Source organism: Falco punctatus (genome assembly GCF_963210335.1).
Source record: "Falco punctatus genome assembly, chromosome: 11".
NCBI lineage: Eukaryota > Metazoa > Chordata > Aves > Falconiformes > Falconidae > Falco > Falco punctatus.
In genome coordinates this window covers 24393776-24410136 of record NC_137591.1, presented here as the reverse complement: position 1 = coordinate 24410136, position 16361 = coordinate 24393776, and the positions used below count along the sequence as shown (strand labels likewise).

Here is a 16361-nt window from a genome sequence, read left to right as displayed (position 1 = left end):
ATTCTTATAATGTAGATTAGGAATGATAAAAATAAAGTAATGGCTAGAATGTCAACAAGAGATGTAAAAGAATAAAGGGCACCCATGTCAAGACCTACAAGCTGGATTTAGCCTGGGAACAAACGAAGAATGAGTCAAATGACAAATATAAATAGAGTATGAGCTGTAGCACTCTGCTCCATTATGAGATAATTGGAAGAGATAGATAAGGGGGAAGTCTGAAGTGAACATCACGTACTTAAAATTTTTATAAGGCATTTGAAAAGGTTCTCTGGAGATTGATACTGAAGGTAAAAAATCATACGCTTGTAATAAGGAAAAGAAGTAAACAGATCAAAAAGTAAATAAATGGTGTTGATACAACACAAAGTCAGTGCCTATCCTCATAGAAGACATCTTTTGGAACAAATGTGTGGTAAAAATCTATTACCACTACAGAAGCATACTTTTTTTTTTTTGTACATTTTTAATATAATAATTTGGCTTGAAAGTCAAATAGGAGAAGAACCTATTGAACAGGAAGGTAACTTGAAAAATAAAATAGTACAAAATCCTTTTTCATAAAGGACCATGCAATGATCCTTTAGAAGGAGCAGAGAGAATCCTAATAGAATAAGCCACATAACTTCTTACAGACATAGCGAAGAAGAGGCCTGTTGCACTCATAAAGCAGAAGCAGACTAAGCAAGATCAAAGAAATCTTTACTTGCCTTGAATCCTGACAGTAAGAACACTAAAATAACCGAGAGCAATGAATAAATATTTTGAAACTTGTATACATATATTCAGTTGCAACACAAAGGAACTACATATACTTCCAACTCTCTTCCTATGCTGTGAATATATTGATCATTTAGGTAAAAATGCGTTCATCATCATTTATTAACCAGTTGACTTCTGTACATCTGGTTGCAGAGGAAATGAAAATGCTTTGTGGTCAAATGGGACAGACATAAACTTCAGGTATAAAATCAGCTACTTTGGCAAAAGGGGAGGAAAATAATTGGACTAAGTTGTCAGAACACTGTGTATTCCTAGGTACGTATACTAAGTGTTCAGATAATACAGCTGCAGAATAAAAATGCTAATAATTAATTACCTCTTCTTTTTCTGCTGTGTATATTGCTTTGGTAAAATAATACACAGCTGACATGCAAGTGATCTATCAGTGATCATTTTTTTATCTGCTTGCTGTTTAGGATTGGACTTGTAGCGCAGTTATATCTTCAAAAGCACCCAAAGCATCTTAATTCTCAAAATACTGAGTAACAACAAATTAACATATTATTTTCAATATTTTGACAGATACACATGACTTGTGTGAATGTCTCGATCTTCTAGAATATTTTAAAATTGTCAAACATTGGTCACTAGGATGTCACCTGAAATAGTCTTTTTAGGACCTATCAGTATGCACTGGTAGCACCACCATTTAAAATATATTAAGTAATATAAAAGAGAGGGAGTTCATTGGCATAACGCTCCATGAACCTCAATATACAGTAGCACAGAATGAGGCCAGTAATTATTAGTCGTACACACATGCTAATTTGGTACAGGGTGAAAATGTATACATGTCATTTATCAAATTAAGACTTAAAATAATAAACTATTAAGTCACATTTGATAATGAAAAAATCAGCATATGAATTCACAGGACACTTGTTGAGATTAGTTGTATTTATTTTTTACCTATTATGCCTATATTTATTGTACTGATAAGAGGAACTGAAGCTAGCTTTAAGTTTTCCATATATTCAAAAATCTGTGCAGTTATATCTGGTGCCTTAAGCTACATTGGGTCAAGGTGAAAATACAAGAGTTTTCATAAAGCTTGATGCTGTATTGCCTAGTATGCTTTCTCTTAAATGGGAAATAACCTTTTCTGCTCAGATTAAGACCCACAGATATTCCCACTGAAATAAACATAACTACTTGTAGTAGAAAGTGATATTTAATGTAAAAAAAAACAACTTTGCAAGTTACTTAAAAAGCAGTTGTGTGTCATCTGTGTGTGTGTCCCCTTTTCGCCATTAACTGTCAGAACACTTTTTGCCTAACTTTCCTCATCTAGATCTACTGGTTTCTTTACAGTATTTTGATGAATACTTAAAGACACACAGAGGCTGAAAATCTGCCCAAAACAATGTTGTACCATACTGATGTTAAGTCTTGCTGCAGACCAGAATTTGTACAAATCCACTTAAGGTAGCATGGCAATCTGATGGATAAAAACATGGGTGTTTTGCTTCCAAAAGACACAGTCTCAACCCTAAATCTGTTGGAGGTGAAGGATTGATTATGAGAAGAGGAGAGCATGGCAAATAAGGAATACAGTTGGTGTTTTGGCCTTTTTTCCATTTGTGAATAATTTCTAAGGAACAATGCCTTTTACAGGTTATCTACATTAGGTTTTGCAAAAAGGAGTAAATGCTAACATTTCTTTTTTGTTCTATGACCTAAAGTGAAAATTGATAAAGAACTTTTTGGAGTGTGAATCTTTACTTGATCAGAGAAGCAGAAAAGTACTTGAAAAAGATTTTTCAGCTTTGAAGAGATTAGACTTCCAATTAAAATCAGGCTTTGTGCTAATTCTCATCAAACCACTAGTCAATATAATAATTTAGCCTTTCTTCAGTTTGTTTTGAGAGAATGATTCAAATAGCCTCTTCAGAGTTACTGAAAATCATTATAGAACTTTACTGAACAAGCTGTGTGGTAAATGCACAGTCCTTTTAATCTAAAATAAATACCTAGCTAATTCTGATCGTTCCTCACCTTCACATGAACCATGTTTATGATGAAAAAACTCCCACAACAATACACAATGAAATCTAGTTTTTAGAGCTCTTTCTTGACTCTAATCATAGCCAGCAGTATTTCCACAGGAGAAATATCACTAGTTAAAAATAGTACTTGTAAAGATAATTAAACTAGATTTACTAGTTACAGAATTTTTAGTAACTAAAAATGTTACACCATTATCTTTTGGATTGTATGATCATTATCACAAAACACACTAAGCATGGAATAACATTTACATCAGACCATTTAAACTATTTTTTTTCTTGCACAAACATTTATTTATTCTGCAAGCTACATTCTTCCTGTTACTGATAGAAGTAATATTACATTAGGTAGAATGCAAGAATATGACTTCCAAAGCAATAAAGTTAGTTTACATATTTCATTCACTTCTTTTCTGTACTCTGCTCAATTCCCCATCTGCCTACAGCTTTACTTAGATTAACAATATTTGTTTATTACAGGGTAAGAAATTATAGGAACCTGAAAGGGAAAAAATAGTAAAAAGTCAAACTACATTTGTCAGGAACTTCCCACGGATACTTTAACAAGCCTGGGAAGAACTTATCTGAGATTCCATATATAGCTGAAGCGTTAAAAGGAGGGGGGGGAGGGTGGGAAGTGATACTGCACATGCTTTTTACACATGACCAGGACTAGGACTTTACAAAAAGTGTCTTTTTTTCATTTTTTTAAAGTTACATATTTAAACAGTCCAGACTTGCAATCTGGAAACATACAGTAACCCAAAAGCTGCCATTAGAATGCCAGACACTCTGAAAGGTAAATATAGAGCTGAATCTGAGTTTATCACAATTTGCCTGAAATTATGGGAGCTTTATCTGCTTTCAGTCTTCCACAATCATGTAACAGTTACACCAAGGACAAAGGTGAGTATTTAAACAGATAAATACAAAGGGAGGCGTACTGAGGCAAAGACTCAGGAAAAAGCATAAAACAAAACTTAATACTGATGGTGTAGGTGTCTCACCTGACATTTCCCACACAGGAAAGGTTGTCAGAGACTTCACAGCCTCTACTAAATCAAAAGGAAAAGACTGCTGATGACATTTCCTGCTGATGATGCTCCCTATAAGAATTGGGCATTGATGCATACCTATCTTCATTCTCTAGTATTCAAAGGTGTTTTGGCTCCAATGCTGTCATCCAGATGGAGTATAAAATACATAGGATTTCTGAAGTAATACTTGCAGCTTAACATGATGTATATACTGTAACAGATCCTACAGTGGTGTGGAATTGCTTTCTTCCTTTCAAATGCAGGTCGCTGCACAGTACAACCATAGTATATGATTATTGTTTTACATTTTAACAATTTACAAAATTTTAATACAAATTGTAAATGTCTCATTAAGGTATGGAAATGATTCAGGAACTGTGAACATGTAACAGAAAGAAACAAAAATTTTAAAAGTCATTATTATCTCTAAAATGTCACCTGTCTGTTCTCTCCACAGCTAACAGGGTACATGTAATTACAGACTTCACATAAATCTCAGTCTCATTACTTGAATGAGCTATTAAAACTTCCTGATTAATCATAAGTCATGGTTTTAATTGCCTTTTCATTAGATTAAGAAAAATTTAAAATATCCATTTTCACAATATTTTAGAAGTTTAATTTGTCATTTTTATTCATGTCAAATGGCACTTAACATCTTAGTACTCTGAAGTAAAATGCTGCTCATCAGTGGTATAGCTGGTAGAATGGTATGTTCAGTATTCAATTTTTTCAAAATAATAACTTCAAACTTTCATAACGTGCCTTGTGTGTGTTTAGAAAATCATTTAGCGGGTACCTTCAGAAAACTGGCCTGCTCAATGTAAACACTGTATTTTTTCCTTAAATCTGACTTCCCAAATGAATGCAGAAATGTCAGTTTGCTGGCTGTGGTGAGAGTTATTATCACTAATTATTTAAGACTTCTTTAGCTAACTGTATTGGTGAGGTGTGTCAAGAGAGGTATTGCCCTGTCATCTCGTTTTGAAGATATTAACACTTACCAGACTTAGGTGGAATATATGGATACAATGAGGAGAGATCTGTGTTTATGAACTGGACCAGACTGGCTGTATTGTTCATTAGGAGGTCTGATAACCAATCGTCAAACATCTGGGATGATACAAGAAGGCATTGTAGTACTTCCAGCTATTCCTTCTCTCCATACGACCATTTCTATTCCTGTAAAGCGGCACTGCCATCTTAGAAAGGAAAGGAATTTTCTAAATGCTTAGTTCGCCTTAGCCTGAAGTCAAGTAGCAACAGGTTGCTAGAAAACTCTTCGTGCCCAGCCACCTCTGCCTTGGAAGAAAACGTTCACCTCATAATTTTGATAATGGTGATCTTCTAACAGCTCTTTTTTTGTCTGAATTTCAGAGCAAAACCTGAGGTTTTCCACAACAGTCTCAGACTAGCCCACAGCGTTGGCCAGAAGCCTGCCTATGAGAGGCCTCTCCTGCACCCTCAAAGATACTTCCTCAACAGTACTGTGAAACATCTCTAGTAGCCAGCCTTGTTCTTCCCACCACACGCAATGCTCTGCAACTTCACACTAAAATCCCAACATTCGGAATGACCAGATAAGCTCGTCACAAACACTAACTGCCACACTTAACTGTATTAAATGGATTCAGAATGTTAGCGCAAATTTAACTTACTTTGTTGTTTTTTCCTGGACTCAAACTGTGATCTGTGAACTCCCAAATAAGAGGGAAGATGGGAAGTAAAAACTAATCAAGCCTTTAAAATTAATTCAGTGCATTTTGAACGTTGTCTGTATCATTTTAGCTAAATAGTAATTTTCATGCAGTCTGTGGTCAGTCTCAGTACAAAAATAAATGATCACGTGGGTCACTGTTTGAATAGTTTGTAAATTAATTCCTCAATGTCAATGAGATACATGATACCTGGAACTACTCTTGTGAGATAAGCTTCACTTTTATGATACTCTTCGGTGGATGAAAAATCTACTGGGATTTTGACAGTCTTTATAAAACCTGGTTGACTAATCAGCAAAGGCAAATATAAGGTCCTGCACCTGGGGAGGAACAACCCCATGCACCAGTATGGGCTAGGGATTGACCTGATGGAAGGCAGTTCTGCAGAGATGGACCTGGGAGTCCAGTGGACAGCATGCTGCCCATGGGCCAGCAGTGTGTCCATGTAGCCAAGGGGCCAGTGGGATCCTGGGGTGCATTAGGAGGAGTGTGGCCAGCAGGCTGGGGGAGGTGACCACTCCAGAATCCCATCTGAGTGCTGCGTGCAGTGCTGGACTCCCCTGTTCACGAGAGACAGGGAACTACTGCAGAGGGTCCAGCAGGGGCTGTGAAGACAATGAGGCGACTGGAGCATCTCCCTCACGACGAAAGGCTGACAGAGCTGGAGCTGTTCAGCCTGGAGGAGACCAAGAAGGAAACTTAACAGTGTCAACAAATACCTTAAGGGCAAGTGCCAAGAGGATGGGGCCAGGCTCTTTTCAGTGGTGGCCAGCGACGGAACAAGGGGCAACAGGCACAAACTGAAACACAGGGAGTTCCTTCTGAATGTGAGCAAAATTTTCTTCACCCTGAGGGTGAAAGAGCACTCGAACAGGCTGCCCAGAGAGGCTGTGCAGCCTCCTTCTCTGGAGACATTCAAAACCCACCTAGATGCAACCCTGCGTAAGTTTGGTGAACATGCTTTAGCAGGGGGGTGGACTAGATGGTCTCCAGAGGCCCCTTCCAACTCTGACCATTCTGTGATTCTGTAATTACAGAATACTTTGTTCTACTTTCTGTGTTTGTATTTTTTTATGACTACTGAGAGAACAAAACAGTAATTAAAAACTGGACAATATCTACAAAAATGCATTTTTAAAAGTTACTTAACTGATTAAACCCCTTTGAACAAGTCATCATCAACAAATGCTAAATTGTTGGACACAATGACAACACAGCTTGCTCACTTTTCAAAAGGGTACATTCAGCTAAATATAGAGCTTTGCCATCTCTGTTATAGCTGTCTGGTTTCGATAGTGAGAATTACAGGGCAATAGTGATAAGTGACCTTAGCTTCTTTTGAACTTGGTGTGAAGATGGGAAACTAAATCCCCTTTCAAAGTGAGGGAATGTTGTGTATTAACAGGTGCTGTGCCATAAGGAACAAATAATATCAACTGTTTTCCATTTGCAACTCGGCTTGTTGCTTTTCCCATCTGTATTTGTTTTAGATTTGGTTTGGTAACACTGCTTTTATCTGTGCTGCAGTTTTCTCTAATCACAAGGGGAAGAGAAACAAAGTGAGAAAGACATAAAACCTCTAGAACATTTTCAGCTATTTAGAACAATAAAAGAGTGAGGCTATTTTACAGTGTTTACTCCTTATTAAATATTTTAACAATCACTATACTTTGAAGGAGCTCAGTAACTTAAAGCTACTTGAAGTACGGTAAATGCTATTAACTTTAACATCATAAAAAGCTAAAGGGCAAACTCTTTTCTTTGCAAAAAGCCAAAGTGGTTTGACTCGGTACAGAATCTTGGAGGCAGGGCCAGACTTTCCTGGCAGAGCTCATCCATAGTGAGGACTGCTGTTCAAATCGTGTAATTGCCCCTGCCAGGCATATGGTCCCAGTGCTAGCAGTCAGATAGGCAGTTATTAATGGCTGAAGCTAGCAGGAGACTTGTAAGATCCAGGCAGAGGGGGTAGGCAGAGTTTTCTTCCTTCTGGTAACTCAGGAGATGATTTGCATTGATTTTAACCTGATGTCTGCCTTCCCCATCTACCACTGCTTGGTACTCTGCAAGTCAAGGACAACCATGTCAGACATAGCATTGCTTTCCACCACAAAACTACAGCACTTACTAACAGGTATCTCTGTAAGTGGAGGCAGGATTTGTCCCTCAAGAGACAGTTCTGAGTAAATAATAGTATCACTGGTTTTATCTATGAGTATAAACACCGGGTTTTGTCTCTTAATGACTGTTTCTGTTTTACTGCTACTTCCCACCAGGAAGTTGACTGCTAACATAATTAGCAGATGATTGCACGGGGGAGGCTGAAATCTTCAACAGCTGCTTTAAGGCACTCTGTATCAAATCTTCCATGCTGCAGAACATTTGCAGTTTATGAATGGTGTTCTCTCCAGTGACATGGAGATTATGGGACCATGGTGTGCAGGCCCCCAGGAAGGACTTAACTTGCTCATTTACTTGGAAAAAATATGAAAATTCCACTTCTAAAGAATTTAGTGAATTAGTACGTGTACTTGGGCATACTGTACGTACTGGTATTCAGTATGAAAGATCACCTTTAATTGTTAAGTCTAGAAACTGAATGTGTAGCACTGAAACGGCTGGCAGATTTATTTTACAATCAAAGTGTTTTGAAGCTTCAGACATTTCCGATGCTCCATGTGATCTGTTTCTTTGTTAAAGGATAAAAGGGAGATGGTATGAATCAATGCTACCATTTGTTATAGAAGACTCATTCTGAGAGTAATGCATAGTGCAGCACAGACGTTTACTGTTATAAAATAAATAATCAGAATCATTGGCTGTGATAGAATACCAATTATAAAATTAAGAGAGAAACCATTTGGGAAAGAACTGCTTCAGTTCCCCATGGAGCATAATAGTGTCTGCCAAATGTAAAGTAGCATGTATCAAGTTCTAGATGGAAAAATTACAGCTTTAGAGTAGTAAGTGTATAACTAAGTAATGACTGAAGTACCAAAGAACGTTTACAAACTGTACATCATCTTGTCCCAAAGGAGGAAGACCGCTTGATCTGTGGAAGTTTTTAAGCTGAGACACTTAAAACCTTTTCTGCACTAGAAAACTTGGGCTGGGGTATGCTACCAAAGTCTTCCTCAAACAGCTACAGTTTTAACAGCACTGAAGTGTTTCGCTCCTCTTTTCATGCTGTCCTTCCCCCAATTTCAGTGTGTGCTAGTTTAAGTGGAATATAGAAACAATGCATTTTGCCTTCCATTGTCTCTGCAAGAACGATGCTAAACCAGAAATTAGCATGAGGCGGACAGAACCGCTTTCTGCAAAGCATTACTTCCTCTTCGTTCCACACAAGTAAATAGATTCCCTCTTTTATCTATAATAGGGACCCAATCCTAAGATAAATTTTGAAGGAAGGTGAGTATGGAGATATATTAACAGTTTACTTACATAGGACTCCAAAACCTGCCACAAAAGTGTACTTTTGGTGTGCCCAATGCAGTGATTCTAAAAATATTAATATTTTTCTCTAAACCTTTTTTAATTTAGGTGAGTTTCACAGTGATAAAGGACTTGGCCTGTACACACAGAGATTTTTTCAGGCTTTAGGGCAACTCACCTACTACTATGCAGTGCCTCACTGCAGATATGAAAACACTTGCTCTCTTAGTGAATTCGACCATTAAGATCTTGAGAAGTTTCAATGAAATCCAGCTTTCAAAATAGAATTTAGGCTTCTAAATAATTGTATTACAAAAATTTACTTACAAGGACAAATCAAGATAAATTGACAATATTTGCTTCAGTCCTTTTATGTAGTAGCCTCTGTTAAATGGAAGAACTCATAAAAGTTAACACACTTTCTAAAATCAGGAGGCCAAACTGATGTATTTCTCAAAAGAAAAAGGAGGATCATTTTGAAGAAATCATAACAGAATTTTCTTTTGGGGAAATTATAACAGAATTCTTGTGCAAGTTGAATCTAGACTCTGATATTTTAAATCACTTGATTCAGAAATGTGTGGGCTTTTTATCCCCTTTTAGTTTAATAATCTCAGGTGACTTCCAAAAGGAAAGGCAAAGGGAGAGCTTCACTCACTGATTCACACTGTGACAAATGACTGTTAAAGTGCCTTCTGAGATTTATGGTAGGGAGTTGTTCCTTTGAAAGTCACCAGCCAACATGGCAGCCAGCAGCATACAATTGTCCAAGTGATGTGTGGAGGTGTCTGTATTATCTGAATGAACCTCTTTCCTTTAACGTTCATTTTATGCAGTAAGCACATCAGAAGGGAAAGCTAATTTTAATTTAATCCTTTAAGTATCCAATCTAACAACAGTTCTTGCACAAAGGTAAAATTTAGCTCTCTGGTTTCATCATGAAAGTATATAATGTAGCAAAATGACTCAAATTTTCATCTCAGTACAGAAGCAGGATTTGAAATGTATTTCTAGTACCAGTTAATGTGTCTTGTTATATATATACAGAAAAAGAAAATTACAGAATTGAAAAATGTAAATTTTTGTTCCATGACTGTGAAATTATAAACACTTACTGCAATAGCATATAAAAAAGTTATGAAATCTGATGCTTTGAAGGTGGGGGTTGGAAAAATCTATTGGGTTTGTACGTTCATTTTTTGTTCTTTCCATTCCAATTGTTGTATGGGAAGTAGCACAGTAGTAGTGATTTCTCCTAGAACATAATAGTTATGTAAACAATGCTAAACTTCAACAGGCAGTAGAGCAAAATAGTAGTATGAAATAGATGCTTATGAGTGTCAAATGACTTGTTCATATGGCAGACTGTACTAATTCAGCAATTCAATGCTGGAATGTACTTCATGTTCTCTCAATTAATATTGCTAGAAATATTCAGCATTGATAAAGTTTACCTTGGTGTGCAAGGTCCAAAGCAAGCCCAAAATACTGCTTAATCTTACTAAACCCAAAGGGGCTTAAAGTGTAAAAGGTATATAAAAAAAAATACTATACACATTTTTATGAAATCAATAAAAAGCATATCACTCTGCATATTTTAAAAACATCCATGTTTCTTTCTCTTTCTTCAAAATGTTGTGGGAAAATAGTTATTCCAATAATCAAAGATCTTTAACAGCAAGTACCTCCCCCCCTTTTTTTAAGACTCTGGGACAAAACACATTTATTGGCTATGTATACGGGCTATACTACGTATTTCAGGAAGGCAGGCACCAAGCATAAGCAGGTCTGTGCTTTACAAATAGATCTTTCTGCAACATTAGTGCACCATATATGCAAAATCTAAATGTGTGACTGTGCAAGAAATACAGGAGACCAGAAAGAGAGGAACTAGCAGCACAAACGAGAGAAGCAGCCGGTAATGTTGCAGTGTAGAGGTTACTATAAAATTACTTTGATCTTCTCTGGGTACATCTTTAAATGAGTTAAACTCGCCTAGATATGGTCCCAGGCAGTGTCATTAAATGGCACAAACAGCCTACATATGTAGCAGAAAACTCTTCCAGCTTCCCAAATCGGGTGATTACCTGCAGCTTGTCTGCTTGGAGATTTCCTTGGACACACCCCCTGCCAAATCATTCCAGAGCAACTGCACTGTTCAAGCCAGTTTGGGCTACTGGCTATGGCCAAAGCATGCAAAGGGAAATTTGAACAGCTCACTAGTATAAGCAGACATGCTTCAATGGTGGGAAACATTCCTGGCTTGCTTCTGTTTACTAAAACAAATGCAGCTTTTATATCTTAATAAGCTTTTAAAGAACAGATCAGATATCTGTACACATTTGGTTTAAGATACCAAAGCACTGAATTTATATGACAGACCTCACTATAAAAGCAGTGATACTGACGGAATGTAAACGCTTTTTTATTTTTAACTTAGAATTCTTTCTTTACATCTCCAGAGTCCTGTGGTTTGGCTATTTTGAAAGTACATGGGAATGATGTATGCTCACCAGAAAATACTTTTTTGTGAATAACCTCTCCATTCTATCTTTCCAAAGCTTACATGGGAACCTAAAATAAATATCTTCCTTTCTCCCCGCCTCCAAAACAAATTATTTACCAGCTTTAAACATGTATTCGCTAGGTAGGATATTTTCTACTTTTGTGCTCGTCTTCAACACAGCTGGTAAGACTAAGGATTAGTGATCAGTGAGTTTATGACATGTTTTTATTACATAATTTACTGTTACAATCGTGATTCAGTGAAACCTCACTGAATTAACAGGTGAATAACTTGTATTAATCACTGAGTTCCCCCTTTATTTCCGCTCCCTTCCCCAGCAGCCAAACTGAAAGACAAATTTCATTATGATGGTCAAGAAACACCTGAGAATATCCAGCAAATCAAAACAGCTTATTTCAGTTTCAGATACTTTCTAATAATGAAAGCAAACCATGAGATTCACAAAGGAATATTAGCATTATTTACAGAATTAGTGGAACAGTCAATGACTCCATCTTCTCTTTACCCTCAGTCCAGTGACCGGGATATTTACACAGCCAGAAGAAACCTGGTACACTACCCTACCTGCCACAGTGATCACCCCCTTGACACACACACGCGCTGTAGCTACTGGGTTGATCTTTTACATGCTGTCCTGCGGAAGCTGTTCAGATCCAGGCAGTATTTAAATATTTTATATAGTGACAGGAAAACAGGTGAGTTTTTTACTCAGTTATCTCTCCAAGTAAATGAATATTTAACTATTCCATATCAAACATGTGTACTGTAAGCATCAAGCTTCATCTCCACAGTTTTCAAAAGGAAACAGATTTTTTGAAAATCTAGTCCTTCAAAAACCTTCAAAAAAAATGGTTTTAACATCCAAATTTCTTCAGGAAAAAAATCACACAGCAAACTCAAGAATGTTAATAAATTATTCAGCATAGTTTATTTACTGAATAAATGTGTTTGCGAAAGATTCATCATGTTCTTCTGCACACAGCAACTTCTTTTATGAAAAATATACAATCCAGTTTGGTGGTTTGTGGAATGCAACAGTGCAGAACCCATCTATTACTGAAGCCAAGTGCAAGGTTGGTTAGGAACCTACACTACGCAAGTAGAATTATTTTCCTAGGAAAGAAATCCAAAAGCAGGGAGATGGATGTTACTGTACTGGAGAAGTACAGGTAAGAAATGGACCATGAGCTAGACAACAAAAAAAAAAGGCTGAGTAAAGCTCAACCACAGGAGAAGTCCTCAAGAAAAAAATAAGATTAGAAATCTGTCTCCAAACAGGTACAGATTTAAGAACAAAAATCCTGAATCAGAGTCCTATTATATTCAGCTAAGCATTTTAACACATGTGCATTTCATAAATGAACAGGACCATTTAAAAGAAACAGCTGATCAAACTCTCCTCCTAAAGAAACGTAACCAGTACGGTTTCAAAACTGAGTACTATGCTTATGTCAGAAATCTATCTTTCAGCAAAAAAGAGGTCTGTATCATTTTGATCCTATTTATTATTAAACACTACCATGCAACTTACTAGCAAACTATTCTATCAAAACTGTCATTTGGTGACACAGAATCCTAGGTTTGTGGCAGATGAGAGGAATAATTCCATCTCCTCTCCACTTTGAACAATCAACAAGCATCTGAAAACACAGAGATGGAACATATGCCTCCCAGCCAGCAAAAAGTGAGCATCTTTCCAGAAAGGGCAGAATGGAAGGAGAAAAAGAGAGACCTCAAGGATGAACAGACTGGAAAGATCAAAAAGGAAATGGGACTAAGACAGAAGACAAAGAGTTCAGCTGGTAACAGACCTGAAGTTCACAGATCACACACATGGAAAACCCTTGATATGAATCAGATTGCAGGAGTTAAAAGCAAGTGGAATTAAGAAGTTGCAATGAATTGGAAATATGCAGACAATTATTTCCAGCATCTCAGCCAAGGGCCAATAACCGCCTAAAATTAACTATCTGGATCTCTTGGCATTGTGAAGCTATACTATAAGGCTACTTAACTGCATTTTAGTGTTCAGATATTCCATTCATAGTTAATGTCTGAAGGGGCTACAAGCGACACCTTTGGCATTATCTATATTGCATGTACACTTACTACAATAGAATACAAAAGAGATGCTTCGTCAAAACCAAACTTGAACCACTTACACAGGGGTGCAAAGAAATGACAAAAAAAATACAAACAATTAAAAATAAGACATATAAGTGTGTAATACTAATAATCACTAATTAATAAGCAGCTGATCTCAGGGGCCCCACAGGTCTGCAGTCTTTCTAATTAAATATTTCCTGAAAGTATGTCTAACACACTAAACGTTCTATTTCTATGCAGAACACATATGCTTTTTCTATAATGGATAGTAGCAAAATACCAGCAACATGGGACTAGATTAATATTTCTATATTAAAAGTGTTATCCTCCAGTAGAGAAAAACAAGAATCTGGACAAGACCCTATTGTAAGGTGGCCAAAAACTACTCAAGATTTTTTAAGAGTGGACTTTGTTCAGTTACTGGAAAGCTAGTATCAAAAGAAACTGCTATGGTAACTTGCAGAGCTGGAGGAGAGACTGCTGCTGTCACAGCCTCATGTAAAACAATCCTGATTGCATTGTGGGGAAGCAACTGCCCAGCCTTCCTGCCACAGTGCACCTGTGTCCAGCCTCAGCACAGGACAATACCTGAAGATCTACAAAGCCATGTCCACTATCTATTTTCATTCCTGGGTCCATATTCTATATTTCAGATGGGCTAGAGATCTTTCTTGTAATGCTTGTATGAATATTAATGAAATAACTAAAAGTTACTATTCATCTTCCAGTACTGGTTTGCTACAATTTTCCAACAATAACCATGCTCTATACAACTGTCATGCTATATTCCTGCTATCAATATTTTTTAAGGATTATTTGTTTCCATTTTGTTAAGTACACAGAGACTTGAAATAGACATTTCTATAGCTACATAGATGCTATGGTTTGTGCAGCTGCTTATACACTATTTTATTACAGACCAGATTGTGCTTCTGCCATTGAAGGTAATATAAAGTTCAAGTCAAACAACTTGTATCAGGAAACACTTGACGAAAGTTTCAACTACAGCTGGAAAAAGTGTTAAGCCATAGAGTGGTCCAAAAAGATATATAAAGAATATTTTGTTTATTTTAGGCATCAAAACCCTAGCTAAATAAATAAAGCTGATGAAAAAGAAAGGGGGTTTTTTCCCATTCCAGTAGAAAATAAAAGGTAGATGTAAGATGCTAAGATCTACATTTTCTAAAATCTCAAAGAATACTGTGATCATTAATTTACGAATACAGAATAAACTTATGGTTTAATTATTTTTTAAACGATAGAACATGATAAACATACTCTCTTAACTCTCCATTATGTAGTTACAATGCTGTCATTTGCAACCAACAGCATTCATTTTTTGTGACTATCTTAAGATTTCATTCACCCTTTCATAACTCTCAGAAATAAACAGAATTTAATTGCTTCAAAGTATAGCATATTCTCCTGAACCAAGTTAATAATTAGTCACATATCTGCGTTATCATTTGATTACTAATCAATGAGAATCCATCTTTCTTTAGGAAAGTAGCTAAATGTAAATGATGTAGACCAGCATTAAAAACAAAGTTTTTGACTGCCGAGTTAAACACACATTCCGACAATGTAAACATACTGAATTAAAATCGGTCCAATGTGCCATTATATATTACTAGCTAATTTTGCTTTTCTGTCATTTGACCACAATTGTTACTAAAAAAATGGATCACACATAATTTTGCAGGATGGGATCATGTAATTGACAAGCCAGGTTTTACAGTCAAATAAAGTAGCATGGTGCTGGGGGTGGCCATGAATACTGTTCATTTAGCTTTTTGAAATTAAACACACATCCCTGGTTCTTTTGTTTGTTTTAGTATCATGGGTTTGGTGGTGGTTTTTTTTTCTTTTAAAGGCATTATGTGACTTGACACAAACATACACCTTTTTCTATCGGTTTGTAATTGAAGATGGTGACAGTCCTTGAAATAATTGATAAAGGAATAAATTAATGTAGTTGCACCCAAGCCTAGGATCCTTGCATGAAAGGGAACTGTATGTAAAGCAGCATGCATACCGAACAGCAAACGCGCCCCGCGCCGCCGGCCGCCAGCCTCCGGACCGGTGGCACAAGCTGGTTTGGTTGGGGCTCCCCCGCGCCGCATCTCATCACCCGGAACCGGTGGCGCAACTTGTCCCGCTCCCCCTCCCCCCGCAGCCGGGGGCAAGAGGCAGCGGGCCCCGAGGCTGCGCGGCTCCCAGCGCCTCGACGAGGGGCGCCGGCCGCGACTCGCCCCAGCTACGGGGAGGGGCACCGCAGCCCCCCGCCGCCGTCGCGTCCCCTTCCCGGCAAAGTTCTGCACCGGGCCCGGCCTCCCGCGGCCGGTGCGCGCCGACACACGGGCACCGCGCTCCGCGGGACCACCCCGGGCCGCCCTTCTGCGGCAGGGGGCGCCGGCCAGGGAGCAGCCCCGCTCCCTCCCGGGCTGCCACCGCGGCCCCCCGCGCCCGCGGACCGTGCGCTCACCTGTCGTCGCTCTGCCAGCCCTGGTCGCCCAGCAGCAAGTCCCGAAAGCGGTACCGCGGCGGCAGCGGGGGCACCTCGCTGTCCAGGTCCACCATCCTGCCCGGAGGGGGCAGCGGCCACCCGCCCGCCCGCACGGGGTGGGGAAAGAGCCCGGCGCGGCGTGCGGGGCTGGGGCGGGCGGGGCCGGGGCGGGCGGGGCCGGGGCGGGGTGCGGGGCGCGGGGCGGGGCAGGCGGGGGCTGCGCGCACAAAGGCGGCCTGCGGGGCT

The 16361-nt window shown here is 38.5% G+C and overlaps 1 protein-coding gene across 2 annotated transcripts in view; it reads right to left on the bottom strand.

The window, feature by feature from the left end:
* The window catches only part of KCNT2 (potassium sodium-activated channel subfamily T member 2), a 154245-nt gene extending 137963 nt beyond the window's left edge, over positions 1-16282 (bottom strand). Inside the window, exon 1 of one of the 2 annotated variants that reach the window (XM_080407181.1) lies at positions 16095-16282. In XM_080407181.1, coding sequence (XP_080263307.1) covers positions 16095-16189 — 95 coding nt within the window. In that variant the 5' untranslated portion in view covers positions 16190-16282. Of the gene's footprint in view, positions 1-4830 lie in introns of both variants that reach the window. The other variant, XM_080407182.1, reaches the window with a different exon arrangement.
* Between the last annotated feature and the right edge of the window lie 79 nt (positions 16283-16361).